The following is a 20,270-nucleotide window of genomic DNA, read 5'->3' as shown; positions in this document are numbered from 1 at the left end:
TGTGGACATTCTGTGTTTTACTTTCAGTTTTTCCAATTTCTACAGTAATTGGTTAATTCTACTTTACCATTCATTGAAATTATATAAATTCTTATTTCACTTTACAACAAAACATTCTGTATATTCATATATGGAAAAATAATTCTCCTGGGTGCAGCTTGAGGCCAGTTCACCTACCAATGTCACTAAGTCTTCCTTAAGAAATGCATCCAGGCCTCTTTAACACCCTGTGTAATTTTCTCCTTTATGTCTTGATGGTCATCCAGAGAGCTGACCCGCTATCTGAGTGCCCTGATGATGAACAAAAGAAGAGCGTGAAAAAGCCCAACACAAAGCCATTAATGTGTCTGCCACATTAAAAATTAATCATTCAGGCAGGGGAACAGAAATCTCAGTAGAGAGTATGATGTGGAGGTGCCAGAAAGTCAAAAATCATATGGCACAAGGTTATAGTCCGACAGGTTTATTTGAAATCACAAGCTTTTGGAGGTCAGCCCCTTCATTAGGTACAGTGACAGGAGAGCACACAGAGATAGAGTTTACAGGCGGAGAGATCAAAGGATCACACAACTGGTGTGAATGGAGTGAACAAAGCTGAAGTGGCTGACTGACTGCCTCCTGTTGAAACATTCATACATTCCTGCATTCTAGAAACTGCAGAAGCAGGACATGGAGAACGCTACAGAAAACAAGTTTGTAGATTGATTAAGATGTAAATTCCAGTGACTTGAAACAATTCTGGAATTTGCATCTTAATCAACTGAAACTTGTGTCTCCTTTCTAACAGAGTTTTCCACATTCCACTTCTGCAATTTCTAGAATGCAGGAATATATAAGTGATTAAAGATTCAACAGAAACCAGTCAGTCAGCCATTTTAGGTTTGTTCATTCCACTCACACCAATTGTATGATCCTTTGATCGCTCTACCCTTCACCAGTCTGTCTACAAACTTTGTGTCCGTGTGCTCTCCTTTCACTGCACTTGATGAAAGGGCTTAGCTCTGAAAGTTTGTTATTTCTTATAAACCTGTTGGTCTATCACTTGGTATCGTGTGATTTTTGACTCAGTAGAGAGTAAAGAGAGATTTGAACACACTGCATAGTTAATATATGTCTCGTGAACATTTTTAAGTGTTGCGTCATGAAAGTTGACACCAACAGTAAACACAACAGACTTCAAGGGGAGTGGGAACCAGTCCTCATTCCTTTCCCCATAAAGTAAACAAGCTTCAGCAGTGGCAATAAGTTCTGCAAAAGTTAGAAAAGGAAAATCTACTAAGTGTAAAAGAGAGAAAGAGAGAGAGAGAGAGAGAGAGAGAGAGTGTGTGTGTGAGAGAGAGACAGAAAGACAGACATTGAGTCATCGAGATATACAGTAATGAAACAGGCCCTTTGGTGCAACCTGTCAATGCTAACCATATCCTACATAAATCTAGTTCCATTTGTCACCATTTGGCCCATATCCCTCTCAACCCTTCCAATTCATATACCCATCCAGGTGCCTGTTAAGTGTTGTTATTGTACCAGCCTCTACCAATTCCTCTGGCAGCTCATTCTGCATATGCACCACCCTCTGTGTAAAAAGGTTGTCCCTTAGGTCCCTTTCAAATTTTTTCCTCTCACCTTAAATTAATGCCCCCTAGTTTTAAACTCCCCCACCCCAGAAAAAAGACCTTACTATTTACCCTATCCATGCCCCTCATTACTTCATAAACCTCTAAGGTCACCCCTCAGCCTCTGACACGCCAGGGAAAATAGCTCCAGTCTATTCAGCCTCTCCCTGTAGCTTAAACCCTCCAACCCTGGCAACATCCTTGTACACTTTTTGAAGCCTTTCTAGTTTCACAACATCCTTCCTTCAAAGGGAGACCAGAATTTCATGCAATAGTCCAAAATAACAAGGTGTAGAGCTGGATGAACACAGCAGGTCAAGCAGTATCTTAGGAGCAGGAAAGCTGACGTTTCGGGTCTAAACCCTTCAATGGCCTGCTGTGTTCATCCAGCTCTACACCTTGTTATAGAACATAGAACATGACAGCACAGTATAGGCCCTTTGGCCCTCAATGTTGTGCCGACCTGTCATACGGATCTCAAACCCATCTAACCTACACTATTCCATGTACGTCCATATGCTTATCCAATGACGACTTAAATGTACCTAAAGTTGGCGAATCTACTACCGTTGCAGGCAAAGCGTTCCATTCCTTTACTACTCTGAGTAAAGAAACTACCTCTGACATCTGTCCTATATCTTTCACCCCTCAATTTAAAGCTATGCCCCCTCATGCTTGCTGTCACCATCCTAGGAAAAAGGCTCTCCCTATCCACCCTATCTAACCCTCTGATTATCTTATTTGTCTCAATTAAGTCACCTCTCAACCTTCTTCTCTCTAATGAAAACAGCCTCAAGTCCCTCAGCCTTTCCTCGTAAGACCTTCCCTCCATACCAGGCAACATCCTAGTAAATCTCCTCTGTGCCCTTTCAAAAGCTTCCACATCCTTCTTATAATGCGGTGACCAGAACTGTACACAATACTCCAAGTGCAGCTGCACCAGAGTTTTGTACAGCTTCACCATAACCTCTTGGTTCCCACCGGCATGGTGGCTCAGTGGTTAGCACTGCAGCCTCACAGCGCCAGGGACCCGGGTTCAATTCTAGTCTCGGGCGACTGCCTGTGTGGAGTTTGCACATTCTCCCCATGTCTGTGTGGGTTTCCTCCGGGTGTTTCGGTTTCCTCCCACAGTCCAAAGGTGTGCAGGCTAGGTGGATCGGCCATGCTAAAATTGTCCATAGTGTTCAGGGGTGTGTGGGATGCTTCAAGGGGCGGTGTGGACTTGTTGGGCCAAAGGGCCTGTTTCCACACTGGAGGGAATCTAATCTAATTCCATTCCTCCGCATTTTGTACAATAACCTACTGTGGGGAACCTTATCGAACGCCTTGCTAAAATCCATATACACCACATCAACTAGTTTACTCTCATCTACCTGTTTGGTCACCTTCTCAAAGAACTCAATAAGGTTTGTGAGGCATGACCTTCCGTTCACAAAACCATGCTGACTATCCCTAATCAATTTATTCTTTTCTAGATGATCATAAATCCTATCCCTTATAACTTTTTCCAACACTTTACCAACAACTGAGGTAAGGCTCACTGGTCTATAATTACCAGGGTTGTCTCTACTCCCCTTCTTGAACAGGGGAACCACATTTGCTATCCTCCAGTCATTTGGCACTATTCCTGTAGACAATGACGAGTTAAAAATCAATGCCAAAGGCTCAGCAATCTCGTCCCTGGCTTCCCAGAGGATCCAAGGATAAATCCTATCCGGCCCAGGGGTCTTATCTATCTTCACCCTCTGAAGGATTTCTAATACCTCTTCCTTGTGAACCTCAATCCCACCTAGTCTAGTAGCCTGTATCTCAGTATTCTCCTCGACAACATTGTCGTTTTCTAGAGTGAATACTGTTGAAAAATATTCATTTAGCGCTTCCCCTATCTCATCTGACACCACACACAACTTACCACTACTATCCTTAATTGGGCCTAATCTTACTTTTGTCATTCTTTTATTCCTTCAATACCTATAGAAAGCTGTAGGGTTTACCCTGATCCTATCCGCCAACAACTTCTCATGTCCCCTCCTGGCTCTTCTGAGCTTTCTCTTTAGGTCTTTCCTGGCTACCTCGTAGCCCTCAAGTGCCCTAACTGAGCCTTCACATCTCATCCTAACATAAGCTGCCTTCTTCATCTTGACCAGAGATTCCACCTCCTTCGTAAGCCACGGCTCCCGCGCTCTACAGCTTCCTCCCTGCCTGACAGGTACATACTTATCGAGGACACACAGGAGCTTTTCCTTGAATAAGCTCCACATTTCTAATGTGCCCATCCCCTGCAGTTTCCTTCTATGCTCCCTAAATCTTGCCTAATCTCATTGTAATTGCCTTTCCCCCAGCTATAACTCTTGCCCAGTGGTAATCACCTATCCCTTTCCACCACTAAAGTAAACATGACAGAATTGTGATCGCTATCACCAAAGTGCTCACCTACTTCCAAATCCAACACCTGGCCAGGCTCATTACCCAGTACCAAATCTAATGTGGCTTCGCCCCTTGTTGGCCTATCTACATTCTGTGTCAGGAAGCCCTCCTGCACACACTGGACAAAAACTGACCCATCTATAGTACTCGACCTATAGTGTTCCCAGTCAATATTTGGAAAGTTGAAGTCTCCCATGACAACTATCCTGTCTCTCTCACTCCTATCGAGAATCACCTTTGCTATCCTTTCCTCTACATCTCTGGAACTATTCAGAGGCCTATAGAAAACTCCCAACAGGGTGACCTCTCCTTTCCTATTTCTACCCTCAGCCCATACTACCTCAGTTCACGAGTCCCCAACACCTTTTCTGCAACTGTAATACTGTCCTTGACCCAACAATGCCACACCTCCGCCCCTTTTACCATCTTCTCTGTTCTAACTGAAACATCTAAATCCCGGAACCTGCAACAACCATTCCTGTCCCTGCTCTATCCAGGTCTCCGAAATGGCCACAACATCGAAGTCCCAGGTACCAACCCATGCTGCAAGTTCACCCACCTTATTCCGGTCGCTCCTGGCATTGAAGTAGACACACTTCAAACCAACTTCTTGCTTGCTGGTGCCATTTTACTTCCCTGAAACTTTATTTTGGACTACCCTACTCTCAACCTTTTCTATAGTCGGAACTACAATTTTGGTGCCCATCCCCCTGCTGAATTAGTTTAAACCCACCCGAATAGCCTTAGCAAATTTCCCCCTTAGGATATCGGTACCCCTCTGGTTCAGGTCAAGACCATCTTGCTTGTAGAGGTCCCATCTACCCCAGAAAGAGCCCCAATTATCCAAGAATCCAAAACCCTCCCTCCTGCACCATCCCTGTAGCCACGTGTTCAACTCCTCTCTCTCCCTATTCCTCGCCTCACTAGCACATGGCACGGGCAACAAACCAGAGACAACAACTCGGATTCTCCAGCATCTGCAATAGTCCAAAAGTAGCCGAACCAATGTCCTGTGCAGCCACGATATGACTTCCCAACTCCTATTCTCAATGCACTGACCAATTCAAGTAAGCATACCAATGCCTACTCCACTTTCAAGGAACTACGAACCTGCACTTCAAAGTCTCTTCGTTCAGCAACACTCCACAGGAACTTACCATTGTATGTGTAAGTTCTGCCTTGATTTGTTTTTTCAAAATGCACCACCTCACATTTATCTAAATTAAATTCTGTTTGCCCCCACTTTTCCGCCTATTGGCTCATCTGCTCAAAATCCAATCGCACTCTGAGGTAACCTTTCTTTTCTTCTTCTTCGAAAAGCGAACAAGAAAAATATTGAGTCGGAGAGATGCTAAGGCTCATTATAAAAGTCAAATATTTTGGTCTAACGTTCCATTAAAAAAGCAGGATGTTATTGATTGAAGGAAAGGTGAAGCTCTGCTTTTATACATTTTTGACTTTTTAGACATAAGTGGTGTAAACAAGGCAGCATCTGATTGTCCCTCACCAGTTATCTTGCTGGAAGTCTTGATACAGTGGGTGATTTTCCTGCCCCTCAACCAGCAGCACTGGGTTCATGTTCCACTTGAGGATCAGATAGTGACAGAAGATTTAAAATATAGGAAATAGGAGCCGAAAGAGCCCACATGACTCACCAAACCTGCTCCACCATTCAACACGATCAGGTATACAACGTGGCCAAAAAGATTGATTTTTAACCTCCAAGCAGTAACAGGAGAATCCCTTGGTCAGTCACATGATGCAGAGAGACAACACTCAAGCTATAGTTGCTCTCGATAAGTTTCCTAAACCAGGTCACTAGCCTACCTACAGAAACAGATGCAAGTGAGTCCTTCCTTTGCCTCACACGACTCTAGACAAGAGAAGAAAATCAAGATCATGTTATTCTGAGTACATTACGTGTAAACCATGTTGTATGTAAGGGGATACACGGCATGTAGTGCAGATCAAATAAAGATGACATGTTCCCTTTTATGTAGGGCAGCAATAAACTGGTTAGGTTTTTAATATAGCCCAATGGTTTTCATGGTCTTTCTGAGGTGATGCTAACCAAAACCCCCATCCAAATTAGCAGATTTACTGAATTCAGCTTTACAAACTTTAAGAAAACCTGCAAAAGTGTTGTGACATGGAGACAGATAGCCAAACAAAATCAGCTTTTCTACTTCTACATTTGCAACACAGTAAAATTGAAACCAAACATTCCAAAAGCTCCTCCAATGGTTCCTGGCCAACCTATGAAGAACCAATCCCAGACTTCACGAATAATTAATTTCAGATGTTGGTTTTGCATCTTAAAACAAAAGAGTTAAAACATTTTAAAAATATATAGTGACTTAACCCGAGCAAAGTTAAACAACAAGGTAAACTAATTAATGTCTACACTTTAAACCAAACCGTGCTTTTCACTTCCCAGTCTCAGAAAAGACGGACAGATAAACAAACAAACACAGTTAAGGAATGAATAAAAGAAACTAACAAAACCAGCCAGTTTACTTAAATCATTTTCACAATGCATTGTTTCACAGGCATAGAAGTAGAGTCCTTGGCTGTTTTTCTAGAAACATTGAACAGGGTCACCTTCTCAGTTCAATCAGGTACAGAGAGCAAAACTGTAAACTCAGCTTTCTACTTTTTATGCTACTTTTTCTACTTTTGGAAACTAGTGTGGGAGATTGTGCAGGAAGCTTTCAAATCTCCATACTGTGTCAACAGCAGCTAAACTCATCACTGAAAACATAGTTTCAAAATAAGGTTCAATTCGGTTCTACCCTGAGAAGCTGACTGTCTTTTCGCAAGGCCTCAATCACCATTCGACACCCACCATCTGTTGATTAGAGCCTCCTCCAGACTTACTAGAACAAATTTCCAGGTTCTAATCTTGTTTACAGCCAAATCCTGCTTTATGTTTAAACACAATATCGTTCAGGGGTCACGGTGCCTGCAGGAATCTTTTTAATAAAGGATCAACCTGTAAATAACCTTCAGAGGAAACAGTTCTGAGGAAGGTTCACCAGACCTGAAATGTTAACTCTGTTTTTTCCTACACAGATGCTGCTGGACCTGCTGAACTTTTCCAGTAATTTCTGTTTTGTTTTCTAATAACCTTCGGACGTGGGCTCAAAAATAAACAAAAGCTTGACTGGTCTATTCTTTTCTTTTTATCACAAGCTATTTCACAAAGTACACAAATCATCTTCAGCTCAATTCCCAGTTCACAGTTCCAAACCAAAATCGATAAAGGAACAAAAACAAAAATAACGAAAAATTAGCTAGGATTCCAACTAAGGCAATTGACACGGTAGAGAAAAGATTCGCAAGATTGATTTCATGAGTGAGGAACTTCAGTTAAATACAAAGCTTGGAGAGAATGTTATGTAGTAATTTTTAATATTCAAAATTATGAAGGATCTAGATACTACAGATTGGAAAGCAAACTGTTTCCATTAATGGAAGGATGTAGAACAAAGAGACACAGATTTAAGTACTTGGAAAAAGGATCAATGGAGCCATGAGACATTTTCAGCCACAAAGGTTTATAGTCTGGATTACACTGCCTGAGAACATGCCAGAGGCAAATTCAATCAAGGCATCAAAAGAAGGAATTGCATTATCTTGGAAGAGTAAAGGTGCCGGATTACAGGGAAGTAGTAGAGGAATGGTAGTAGGCGATTTGTTCATTGAAAGAGCTAGCACCGACAGACATACTGCCTGAATGACATCCTGCACTTTAATCTTCCAATATGGGATCCGGACTATACTTCCAAGTTGCCAGTTCACATGATTCAAAAGGGATTATGCCCTGCACTAACCCACAAGGCAAAAGCAAGCTACACCAAGACTTAAGCTAAATTACATTCCATGTACCACGCTTTTCTATGAAACATGCCATTTGTAGAGGCAAAGGTCTGTACTCCTGCAGCCAGCAGTTGCCACAAATTGTTCTGCTAAACTGGACTAGAGAAGAAAACGAATCAGAGTTCACTCCCAATTGTTGTCTAATGACACCCAAATGGAAAATAAGCTGACACTCTCACTGGCTAAACTCAAAGCTGAAGCATGGTCACACAGTGAGACATCAAGAATTGGCCAGTAATTGCAGGACCACTTCAAAATGAACCAGCATTCTCAACTGGGTGGTGGGAGGCTCGACTGTATTGTTAAATTATTCAAAGATATCATGTCAACAAAGCTACGTATTAAAATAACATTTCAATGATCTTGTAAACATCTTTCAAATGTGGTTTTTTAAAAGTATTTTTCTATCAAAAATAGAAACTTCACATTCTAATGAATGTTAATTCTACCATCTGAGGCTCTGTTGAGAAATAACATCTGTGTTTGTTTAGTGACTGATGATTCATTATGGATTAATAGAATGCCAAGTTAAATATATGCAATATCAAAGTAGCCAGCATTACAATTAACCATCTCTATTGCTATAATCAAATTAGCACAATACCAGGAGGCAGTTTAGAAATGTCTATAAAAACAGCAGAATTTGTGCTATGGGTTATTGCCAAAAAAAATCGTTAACTATATTTTTAAATTTGAAGGGACAATCTAACATCTTTGTATGTTTACTTATTGAGTTTTAAGTGAAAAAAAAACTTGATGAGAATCCTTTAACGTTGAAGGAAGTTGAATGAAATATTGGATCAAAGTCACATAACTATTGCTGCATTTATAAATCATGATCTTGTCTCAGATTATTTTTCAAAACTTGTTATTACAACAATACTGCTTTCAAAAGCAGTTACGCACTATATATGAGTTGTGCTTTTAAGGCCAAAAATGTTGTAATCTGCCTGGCAGCAGGACATTAATGGTGACCAAGTAAATGTTCTCTGTTGATTGCCTTTTCCATTATTTCTTCCATCTTGCTCTGACTGTAATCCATTTATAATGTTCAGCAATTCAATATCAACATTGCCAATTGTGTTTCTACAGAGTAACTGTTAAGTAAATGGTTAATTGTGCACTACTTGAAGAATAGCTACTAAGCCTATGCGTGAAGCGCAACTGACATAACGATGTCAGATCAAGCAGACCTGAAACATGAATCTGTACAGTACCAGAGATATCCTCACTTACCACCTCGTGTGTATAGTTTTGTTCAATAATGCCAGCCAATGTTTATTCACCTAAATACCAAAAAGGAGTAAAGAATAAACAATCTGTAGCAGCATAAGATAAAGGCATATTAACATCTTCCAGGGCAACTCATGGTGCGCTACAAATACAAGCTTTGCCAGTGATACTATGTTCAGAAATAAAAGAAAAAACACTTCCATTAATACTTTTGTCAGCAGGATCTATCCTTGGAGTCCGTAGCTTAGTTTTTGAGCATCAAAATCCATTGTTATATATTTCATTGTTTTATACTCCAATATGGTTTTTAGCAAACCACCAGCAAAACAATGTTGGAATCAGAAAGCTGAAAATTACAAAAACGTTAATTTTGTTCCAGTTTATGTAACTTTCCTTCTTAATTTAACTATCGGAACCTGGATAAGCTGGCAAATCTGCACTGACTCCTTAACTGAACAATATATTCTAAGGCGTAATACCTATAATTCTGCACAATACTCAGATGTGTCCTAACCGAAGTTACAAAAAAAGTTCTCATTTAAATACTGGTCTTCTTGATATAAAGACTAACATTCCATTGAGGGTCTTGTTTTTTTTGTGCCTGATCACCATATTTTAGAGACGTGTGTAAACAGGCTCTTAAATCTCAGCTGGTCACTGTAGGAAGTCAGGTTTCAGCCAATCTGCCTGCTGTTTCTTAGGAAGTGATTCTAGTGCCTGCACTAAGGAATATTCATTATTAACATCCTGTCACTGAAAAACAGATGGCAATTTTATGTCGCCAATTACACTAAAGTGCCACATTGAGTTTCAAAAACATGACCTTTCTATGTTTCTTCCATCAATACTTTATTCCCTTTGGGAGAAGAAAACGTGGTACGATTGGAAGGATAGCATAGTGGTCATATTACTGGTCTAGTGATCCAAAGTTTGGAGCAATACGCCAGAGACAAATTCAAATCCCAGATGAGAAATCTAAATTCAGTTAATTAAATACAAATCTAGAATAAAAGGCTCGTGTTGGGCATGGTAGCCATGAAATGACCAGTTCTTTGTAAAATTCCATCTGGTTCACTCATAGGGAAGGAAGTATGTCATCCTTAGAGGGTCAAACCCATATGTAACCCCAGGCAAATAAAAGCTAAGTATTATGGATACTGTAGCTTTGAAATAAAAAGACAAAGTGCTGGTGAAACTCAGCAGATCTTGTAGCATCTGTGAATCAGAGAAACAGAAGTCATCTTGAACTTGAAGCATTAACTCATTTTTTGTTTACTAGCGAAACTACTGGGGCTAAAGAAAGTGGCTACAGAGATAGTAGATGCACTTGTGTTAAACTTCCAAGAATCCTTAGATTCTGGAGAAATCCCAGAGGATTGGAAAAGTGTCAATGTAACACCTTTATTTAGAAAGGGGAGGAAATACAATTACAGCTTAACGCTTGTTATTGGGAAAATATTAAAGTCCATTATAAAATATGTAATAGCTGAGCATTTTAAACTACATAATATGATTATGTGACAGTCTGCATAGCTTCACAAAGGGAAAATCACATCTGGCAAATTTAGTTAAATTCGTTTAGGAGGTAACAGGTAAGATGGGAAAAGGAGAAGTAATGTATGCAATATGTTTGGATTTTCAGAAGGCATTTGATAAGGTACCACACATTCAGTTACTTAATAAGATAGGAACTTATGATGTTGGTGGTAGTATATTAACATGAAAAGTGGATTAGCAAACTGACGGAAGACAGGGTCAGGCTAAGGGAAGCATTTTCAGTATGACAATCTGTGACTACTGAAGCACCACGGGGATCAGTGCTAGGGCAACAATTATTTACAATATATATTAACAACTTGAGTGAGGAAAGTGACTGTGCTATAACTGAGAATGCAGATGATACAAAAATTGATGGGAAGGCAAGTGGTTAGGCTATTGGACAAAAATTTTGCAAATTAAATATGATGTGGGAAGAAGTAATGTGCTTTGGCAGGTATACAGGAGCTGAATGTGATTTCAATGGAGAAAGATCCAGAACAACGGGATTAGGGAGTTTGCAGGCATAAATCATAAAAAGCTAGTAAAGTTCAGTAGGTAACTGGGAAGGCAATGGAAGGGTTAGTCTTTATTCTGAAAGGAATGGAACATAAAAATCAAGAGGTTTTGCTAAATCCATATAAGACACTAGTCAGGCCATAGCTGGAATGCTGTGAGCAGTTTTGAGTTTCTTATCTAAGGTAAGAAACGTTGGTATTAGAAGCAGTCCACAGAAGTTTCGCCAGGCTGATCCTGGGTAGGGAGGGACTGTATTGTGAGGAAAGGTTGAGCTGTCAGCATTGGACTTTAGATGAATGAGGGGATATCTTACTGAAATATATAGAATTCTTTGGAAACATGACAGGCTAGATGCTGAGAGATTGTTTCCACTTCTGGAAGAGTCTAAGACCAGAGGCATAATCTCAGAATAACGGGTTGCATATTTAAGAGAGAGATGAGCAAGAATACCTTCTTTCAAAGGGTAGTGAATCTGTGGAATTTTGTACCGTAGAGAGTTAAGTCTATTCAATGTTGAGGTAGATAGATTTTTCATCAGTAAAGGAAACAAAGGTGATAGGGAAAAGGCAGCAAAGTGGTATGACAGGTTACCAGATCAGCTATGATCTCCCTGAATGGTCTACTTTTGCTTCTATATTTTCTGGTCTAATAGTCTCCTGTAAAATCCTCAGGGAGTCAAAGATTCATTTCACATGAAAGTCACCTTTTAGTATGTAGGTAGCACTACCACCATGATAAATCGGAAAGTCATCCTATCAGGTTAAGATATCCACAAAGCAGTGTGGGCCTAAGAAGCAGAACTGTCTCCCACCATATTCTGTAACCATATTACCTGACATATTCCTTTTTCTATTATTATCACTAAGTTAAGGGATCGATTCTAGTTAAATGAGTTGTAGAAGGATGTGCTAAGAGGAGTACTAGGCATGTCTAAAACTGCAAAGATAACCTTATGAAGCTGCACCAAAGGACTGTAAGGAGGTAAGCAGAAAAAGCAGCATACGATAGGCAGAGCTATGTAACCCAACACTGACCAATCACAGCAGTGCTCTGAATCCATGCCACATCCAACTGTAATTGGCAGATAATGAAATAACTGACAAGAGGATAAAGCAACATTAAAATCCCAACCTAAAATGATGGTAAGGCATCTGCAACTACCTTCAGTCAGAAGTGTCAAGCACCTGACTTGGCTTCACCTTCTTCTAAGATTCACACCATCACAGAAATCAGGCTTCAGCCACTTCAATCCACACCATAAGAAAAACAGCTAAATGTGCTGGATGTATCAAATATTATAAGGCCCAACAGTATGACTACAGTACTGAAGACTGTGCACCAGAACTGGCCATACCTCTACCTAAGTTGGTCCACTACAGTGAAAATGTTAGTACCTATCCAACAAAGTGGAATTGCCCAACTATGCCCTGACAACAAAAAGAACTATCAAACTGATTTGGCCAACTGCCAACAAATCAGACTAAATATATTTTAATCATTTTATTCAGATATGTTGTGACGCACCTCTAAAGCAGGTGAGTCTACAACTCAAGCTTTCTAGTTCAGGGCCCTATATCTGAGGAAGGATGTACTGGCCCTGCAGCAGGTTCAGAGGAGGTTCACAAGAAGGGTCCCAGGAATGAAAAGCTTAACATAAGAGGAAGGTTTGAGGTCTCTGGGACTATGTTCATTGGAATTTAGAAGGATGAGGGGGGATCTAATTGAAACTTACAGAATACTGGATGGCCTGGACAGATATGATGTTGGGAAGATGCCTTCATTTGTAGGAGAGACTAGAACGCGAAGGTACTGCCTTAGAGTAAAGGGAAGACCTATTAGAACGGAGATAAGGAGAAACTTCTTCAGCCAGAGAGCGGTGAATCTATGGAATTCGCTACCACTAAAGGCTGTGGAAGCCAGGTTGGTGAGTACATTTAAGACTGAGATAGATAGGTTCTTGATTATCAAGGGGATCAAGGGTTATGGGGAGGAAGCGGGAGAATGGGGTTGAGGAACTTATCAGCCATGAATGAATGGCAGAGCAGACTCGATGGGCTGAATGACCTATTTTCTGCTCCTATGTCTTCTAGGTATAACCACCATTTTACAAGAGCCCCATACCAATCAGTCTACTCTCGATCTGGGAATTGAAGATACCAATGACAGTGCAATCAATCAGGCTCACTCATCAGTAATCAGCCAAATGTTCAGTTTAGGGCTGTTGTCACAGTGTGGAAGTATCCCTGTCTTTGAGCTAGAAGACCGAGGTTCAAGCTGCAGCTGCCTCAGAAGTGTGTTATGACACATCTGAAAGTTTGATTAAAAATATCTACAAAAGTTCAGTGATAATGGGAACTGCAGATGCTGGAGAATCCAAGATAATAAAGTGTGAAGCTGGATGAACACAGCAGGCCAAGCAACATCTCAGGAGCACAAAAATCTCTGAAGAAGGGTGTAGGCCCGAAACGTCAGCTTTTGTGCTCCTGAGATGCTGCTTGGCCTGCTGTGTTCATCCAGCTTCACACTTTATTATCTACAAAAGTTCAATTTGGATTCAGTTAGGGCCACTCAGCTCCAGACTGCATTCCAGATGGGATTCAAACATGGACAAAACAGCCAAACTCCTGTAGTGAAATGAGTGTGGCAACACAACAGTCTTGGAGTAAGTATGGCATCGAAGACCCTGTTAAAAAGTTTGAATCACTAGCAATCAGAGGAAAGGCTAATGTCACATTTAGCATTAAGAGCAGATTGTTGTGGTTGTTGGAAGCCGATCATTTTAGGCCCAGCTAATGGTGCATGAGTTGGACAGATTCCCTATTTCCTTCTAACCAATCTGTGGACCAGGTCAATAATTTGCCTTCAATTCCAAGAGCTTCAATTTTAGCTAACATGTTTACATGGAACGTTATAAATGCCTAAATGTTCTCTTAAACTTAAGGCAATAACAAACAAAAATGATACGGCATTACTTACAACTCTCAGAATTACAGAAAATTTTTCAAAACTTGCAATCTATGAAGGTAATTTAACTATATTGAACGGTGCATTAAAATTTTCTGATATAAATTTCATACATTGGAAATATCTGCCAATCACTGGACTTAAACATAAAATATTCACAATCTGGATACTTATGTATCATAATGTAGGAATTTTTTTGCAATATTGCAGATGTTCCTTCACAGGATTTGGTTAAATGTAATTTCATACTGAGCCACAGAGGCTAGCAGTAGGATAAAGAATTAAAAGCTTGCTCAGAGGTAAGCTTTAAGGACCATCTCTATTTCCTTCTTTGAGCCAAAGAGGTATGGGAAGGGAAATATAGGTCCTAGGTAACTGAAGTGCACCTGCCAATAATGCAATAAAATTGTAGAAATCTAAGAACTGTAGAACAGGGAAAATTACAGAGTCTTGGGGAAATAAGATAACGAAAGGATTTGAAAACAGGATGAAAATTTTATAAACAGACATTGGTGAACCATGTCACAATAAAGGGAAGTAAGCATAGAAGTGACAGGTGAACAGCACTTGGTGCACAGATAACAAAGTGTGGAGCTGGATGAACACAGCAGGCCAAGCAGCATCTTAGGAGCACAAAAGCTGACATTTCGGGCCTAGACCAAAGATGCTGCTTGGCCTGCTGTGTTCATCCAGCTCCACACTTTGTTATCTTGGATTCTCCAGCATCTGCAGTTCCCATTATCTCTGAGCATTTGGTGCACAGTTTGGTGGCAGCTACTGAGTTTTGGATGAGCTCAAGGTTATGCAAGTTCCAAGATGGGGAGCGTTTGAATTTTTGGATTAAGAAGCTACAAAGGCATGAACAATGGTTTAAACAACAAGGGTGGAACTGAGTGATGTTACAGAAGTGGAAGTAGGGTGTTGCAGTGATGGAACAGATGTGTAAATGAAAATTTAACTTTGAAACAAATACAATGTAAAATTGCCAACATTAGACCTTTTGTGGCACGGAGGTACTGGGCTTACCTCTGGAAGTGCTGTTCTGGAGGTCTGTCACAACATATCTGAACAGGTTGATTTAAAATATTTTAAAATTGTCAATTGTCTGTTTCAGTATCAGGCAGATACCTAAAAAGTACTGAGGTTTTGGAATACCTCTTGACAAAACAGTCCCATCCACAGTCAAACTCTTTTCTGAGTGTAGAAATTCAGTTGTCAGTGATGTTACTGTAGTGCAGGGGAGGCAATAGCATACTGGTAATGTCACAAAACTAGCAATCTATAATTTCAGACTAATGTTTTGGGAATATTATGGAGTTGAATTTGATCATGGCAGACAGTCTAATGGTGACTACATAAACACTACCAATTGTGGTAAATGCCTATCTCATTCACCAATATCATTTTGGGAGGGAAATCTACTTTTTCTCACCTGGTCTGGTCTTCTTGTGCCTCTAGACTGACAGGAATGTGGCTGATTCTTAATTGGCTTCTGGGCAATTAGGGATGGACATTAAAAGCTGTCCAGCTAGCAACATCGATAGCCTACGAGCAACCTCTTTTCAAAACAAAGAGGACTGTAGGCAAATCAAATAATGCAATTATTTCACAAAATAATCTAAATCAGACCTTGGACAGCCACATCAAAAAACTTGCAATTCCAAACAGGCTTTTACGAATATCCACAAACCTGGCTATTTCACAGTACAGGCAGCAGCTATTAAGCCCATTACAGTCAGGCTAGTGCTTTGAAAAAGCTATCCAATTTGGATGCTCTTTAATTGTGCCCCTGGAATGTTTGCTTTTGAGTAAATTGTTAATTCTAAAATAACAAAATCAATGGTCCAAAACCAATGCCATAGCTAACAGTAATGTCAGCAGGCTCAATGAGTGACACTCAAATTCTAAATGCACCAACTTGCCTTTTTTAAAGTCTTCCAGCACAGTATCCAGTTTTGCATCATTAAACACAAAATGCAGAGGATGGTTATAAAACTTTGTCATTGTTGCTAAAGGCATGTCATCATCTGGGTCAACAAATGCCAAATCTTTCACATAAAGTATGTCAACAATGTTTGAGCGTTCATTCTCATATACAGGAATCCTTGTATAGCCACTCTGCATGATTTCTGACATGGTCGCAAAGTCCAGGACAGCCTCATAGCTCAACATGAAGCAATCGCCTAGAGGAGTCAGGACATCTTCGACTGTCTTCTTCCTGAGTTCAAGGGCTCCCTCGATGATATTGAGCTCCTCTTTAACTAGATCGTTGTAAGGATCAGTCACCTTGAGCATCTCGATCAGCTTTTCTCTTGTGTAGAAGTTGCTGATCTGCTGTTGCAAGATGACGTCCAGGAGTTTGCTGATGGGGTACGAGGCTGGAAAGCTGATGATCATGAAAAATTTAGTCACCAAGATGGTCTTGGAAGCCAAGGCCAGGCCATGCCGGGAGCAGATGGCATGAGGGAAGATCTCGCCAAAGAAAAATATACAACTGGTACAGACAACGATTGTCAGCCACGTGCTGTGGAACATCTCGCAAAGCCAGACGGTTAGGGAGCAGTTCATCAGGGCATGTCCTAGCAGCAAGGTGCATAGCAGGTAGTTGCCATGTCTCCTCACGGATTCGATGCGTTCTGAGTACTTCCTCTCGTCCTCGTTGCCGCTGTTTTTGATGACCCTGAGCTCCACCGGGTCCAGAGCCATTAGGCTGATGTGCAGGACGCTGAAGAGGGTGGACAGGCAAAGGAAAAGCAAGGTGATGAGGATCTGGAACCTGAGAGTGCTTGTCGGCTCCTTCTCCACCACGGCCAGGTGGAAATCCTCAGTCTTGAAACTGATCCAGTCGTGAGCGTCCCGGCCCCCGATCCGGGCGCACAACGAGTAGTACTTGATCTTCTCATCCTTTCGCAGGTACTTAACCTCCAGCTCCACCAGAACCGAGCGGTTGTTCAGACTCGAGCCCAGGATGGCGATGTCCGAACTGCCCTGCTGGCAGAGCCGCTGGGACTGTCGTTGCTGGCGGGCGCCGCCGGCCGCCGTCTCCAGCAGGCCGCTCACCTCCACGAACGAGACGCCGGGGCCTCGGGCTCCGCCGTCGCCCAGCAACCCGCTCCACCTCAGGCCCATACCGTACAGCCGCAGTTTGAAGCGGGTGCCCTCCGTCACCTTCAGCAGACCGCCATCCAGGAACACGGAGCCCGCCACCGTACTGTCCGGCCTCATGCTTAGCAACTCGGAACGGGACGTCGGCGAAACGGTCTGAGAAACTGACGCCGTCGTCCACAACCAGAGGTAAACGGCCAAAGGCAGCCAGCTGCACGGCGCCGCCATCTTACTGAGGGAGGGAGCTCGCGGCCAGGGGGCGGAGCCTAGTGGGGGAATGGGCGGGAACGCGTGGAAAATGGGTGCGGCTGACGCGATGGGCGGAGCTAAATGAGGAATTTGCGCAGTGGGGGGAAATGGGCGGAGCTGAACGTGGAGTAGGCGGGGCAGAATGATGAATGGGCGTGGGTAACCCGGGAAAGGGCGAGACCGGGTGGGGGTGTGGTGACGAAATGGGCGAAGCTGAGCTTGAATTCGGGGGGCGATAAGCGGCAACACAGTGTGTAACTGGAGGAACACATCAGGGCAGGCAGTATCAGAGGAGCAGGAAAGCTGACGTTTCGGGTCGGGGTGAACGGGCATGACGGAGGGCGGGATAATAAAATGTGAGGCTGGATGAACACAGCAGGCCAAGCAGCATCTCAGGAGCACAAAAGCTGACGTTTCGGGCCTAGACCCTTCATCAGAGAGGGGGATGGGGGGAGGGAACTGGAATAAATAGGGAGAGAGGGGGAGGCGGACCGAAGATGGAGAGTAAAGAAGATAGGTGGAGAGGGTGTAGGTGGGGAGGTAGGGAGGGGATAGGTCAGTCCAGGGAAGACGGACAGGTCAAGGAGGTGGGATGAGGTTAGTAGGTAGCTGGGGGTGCGGCTTGGGGTGGGAGGAAGGGATGGGTGAGAGGAAGAACCGGTTAGGGAGGCAGAGACAGGTTGGACTGGTTTTGGGATGCAGTGGGTGGGGGGGAAGAGCTGGGCTGGTTGTGTGGTGCAGTGGGGGGAGGGGATGAACTGGGCTGGTTTAGGGATGCAGTAGGGGAAGGGGAGATTTTGAAACTGGTGAAGTCCACATTGATACCATATGGCTGCAGGGTTCCCAGGCGGAATATGAGTTGCTGTTCCTGCAACCTTCGGGTGGCATCATTGTGGCAGTGCAGGAGGCCCATGATGGACATGTCATCAAGAGAATGGGAGGGGGAGTGGAAATGGTTCGCGACTGGGAGGTGCAGTTGTTTGTTGCGAACTGAGCGGAGGTGTTCTGCAAAGCAGTCCCCAAGCCTCCGCTTGGTTTCCCCAATGTAGAGAAAGCCGCACCGGGTACAGTGGATGCAGTATACCACATTGGCAGATGTGCAGGTGAACCTCTGCTTAATGTGGAATGTCATCTTGGGGCCTGGGATGGGGGTGAGGGAGGAGGTGTGGGGACAAGTGTAGCATTTCCTGCGGTTGCAGGGGAAGGTGCCGGGTGTGGTGGGGTTGGAGGGCAGTGTGGAGCGAACAAGGGAGTCACGGAGAGAGTGGTCTCTCCGGAAAGCAGACAGGGGTGGGGATGGAAAAATGTCTTGGGTGGTGGGGTCGGATTGTAAATGGCGGAAGTGTCGGAGGATAATGCGTTGTATCCGGAGGTTGGTAGGGTGGTGTGTGAGAACGAGGGGGATCCTCTTGGGGCGGTTGTGGCGGGGGCGGGGTGTGAGGGATGTGTCGCGGGAAATGCGGGAGACGCGGTCAAGGGCGTTCTCAATCACCGTGGGGGGGAAGTTGCGGTCCTTAAAGAACTTGGACATCTGGGATGTGCGGGAGTGGAATGTCTTATCGTGGGAGCAGATGCGGCGGAGGCGGAGGAATTGGGAATAGGGGATGGAATTTTTGCAGGAGGGTGGGTGGGAGGAGGTGTATTCTAGAACACACCTCCTCCCACCCACCCTCCTGCAAAAATTCCATCCCCTATTCCCAATTCCTCCGCCTCCGCCGCATCTGCTCCCACGATAAGACATTCCACTCCCGCACATCCCAGATGTCCAAGTTCTTTAAGGACCGCAACTTCCCCCCCACGGTGATTGAGAACGCCCTTGACCGCGTCTCCCGCAACACATCCCTCACACCCCGCCCCCGCCACAACCGCCCCAAGAGGATCCCCCTCGTTCTCACACACCACCCTACCAACCTCCGGATACAACGCATTATCCTCCGACACTTCCGCCATTTACAATCCGACCCCACCACCCAAGACATTTTTCCATCCCCACCCCTGTCTGCTTTCCGGAGAGACCACTCTCTCCGTGACTCCCTTGTTCGCTCCACACTGCCCTCCAACCCCACCACACCCGGCACCTTCCCCTGCAACCGCAGGAAATGCTACACTTGTCCCCACACCTCCTCCCTCACCCCCATCCCAGGCCCCAAGATGACATTCCACATTAAGCAGAGGTTCACCTGCACATCTGCCAATGTGGTATACTGCATCCACTGTACCCGGTGCGGCTTTCTCTACATTGGGGAAACCAAGCGGAGGCTTGGGGACTGCTTTGCAGAACACCTCCGCTCAGTTCGCAACAAACAACTGCACCTCCCAGTCGCGAACCATTTCCACTCCCCCTCCCATTCTCTTGATGACATGTCCATCATGGGCCTCCTGCACTGCCACAATGATGCCACCCGAAGGTTGCAGGAACAGCAACTCATATTCCGCCTGGGAACCCTGCAGCCATATGGTATCAATGTGGACTTCACCAGTTTCAAAATCTCCCCTTCCCCCACGGCATCCCTAAACCAGCCCAGTTCATCCCCTCCCCCCACTGCACCACACAACCAGCCCAGCTCTTCCCCCCCACCCACTGCATCCCAAAACCAGTCCAACCTGTCTCTGCCTCCCTAACCGGTTCTTCCTCTCACCCATCCCTTCCTCCCACCCCAAGCCGCACCCCCAGCTACCTACTAACCTCATCCCACCTCCTTGACCTGTCCGTCTTCCCTGGACTGACCTATCCCCTCCCTACCT

General features: G+C 43.7%; 1 protein-coding gene across 1 annotated transcript in view; it reads right to left on the bottom strand.

Moving 5' to 3' along the window:
- LOC125461717 (metal transporter CNNM1) overlaps positions 1-17,504 on the bottom strand; it is a 129,899-nt gene extending 112,395 nt beyond the window's left edge. The window contains exon 1 of the mRNA XM_059652975.1: positions 16,094-17,504. Within this exon, the coding sequence (XP_059508958.1) occupies positions 16,094-17,504 (1,411 nt within the window). The remainder of the gene's footprint in view (positions 1-16,093) is intronic.
- Positions 17,505-20,270: the final 2,766 nt, after the last annotated feature.

The sequence above is a fragment of the Stegostoma tigrinum genome, chromosome 20 (genome assembly GCF_030684315.1).
Source record: "Stegostoma tigrinum isolate sSteTig4 chromosome 20, sSteTig4.hap1, whole genome shotgun sequence".
NCBI classification, from domain to species: Eukaryota; Metazoa; Chordata; class Chondrichthyes; order Orectolobiformes; family Stegostomatidae; genus Stegostoma; species Stegostoma tigrinum.
Note: the sequence above shows the minus strand (reverse complement) of the source record. Positions and strands in the feature narration are given on the sequence as shown.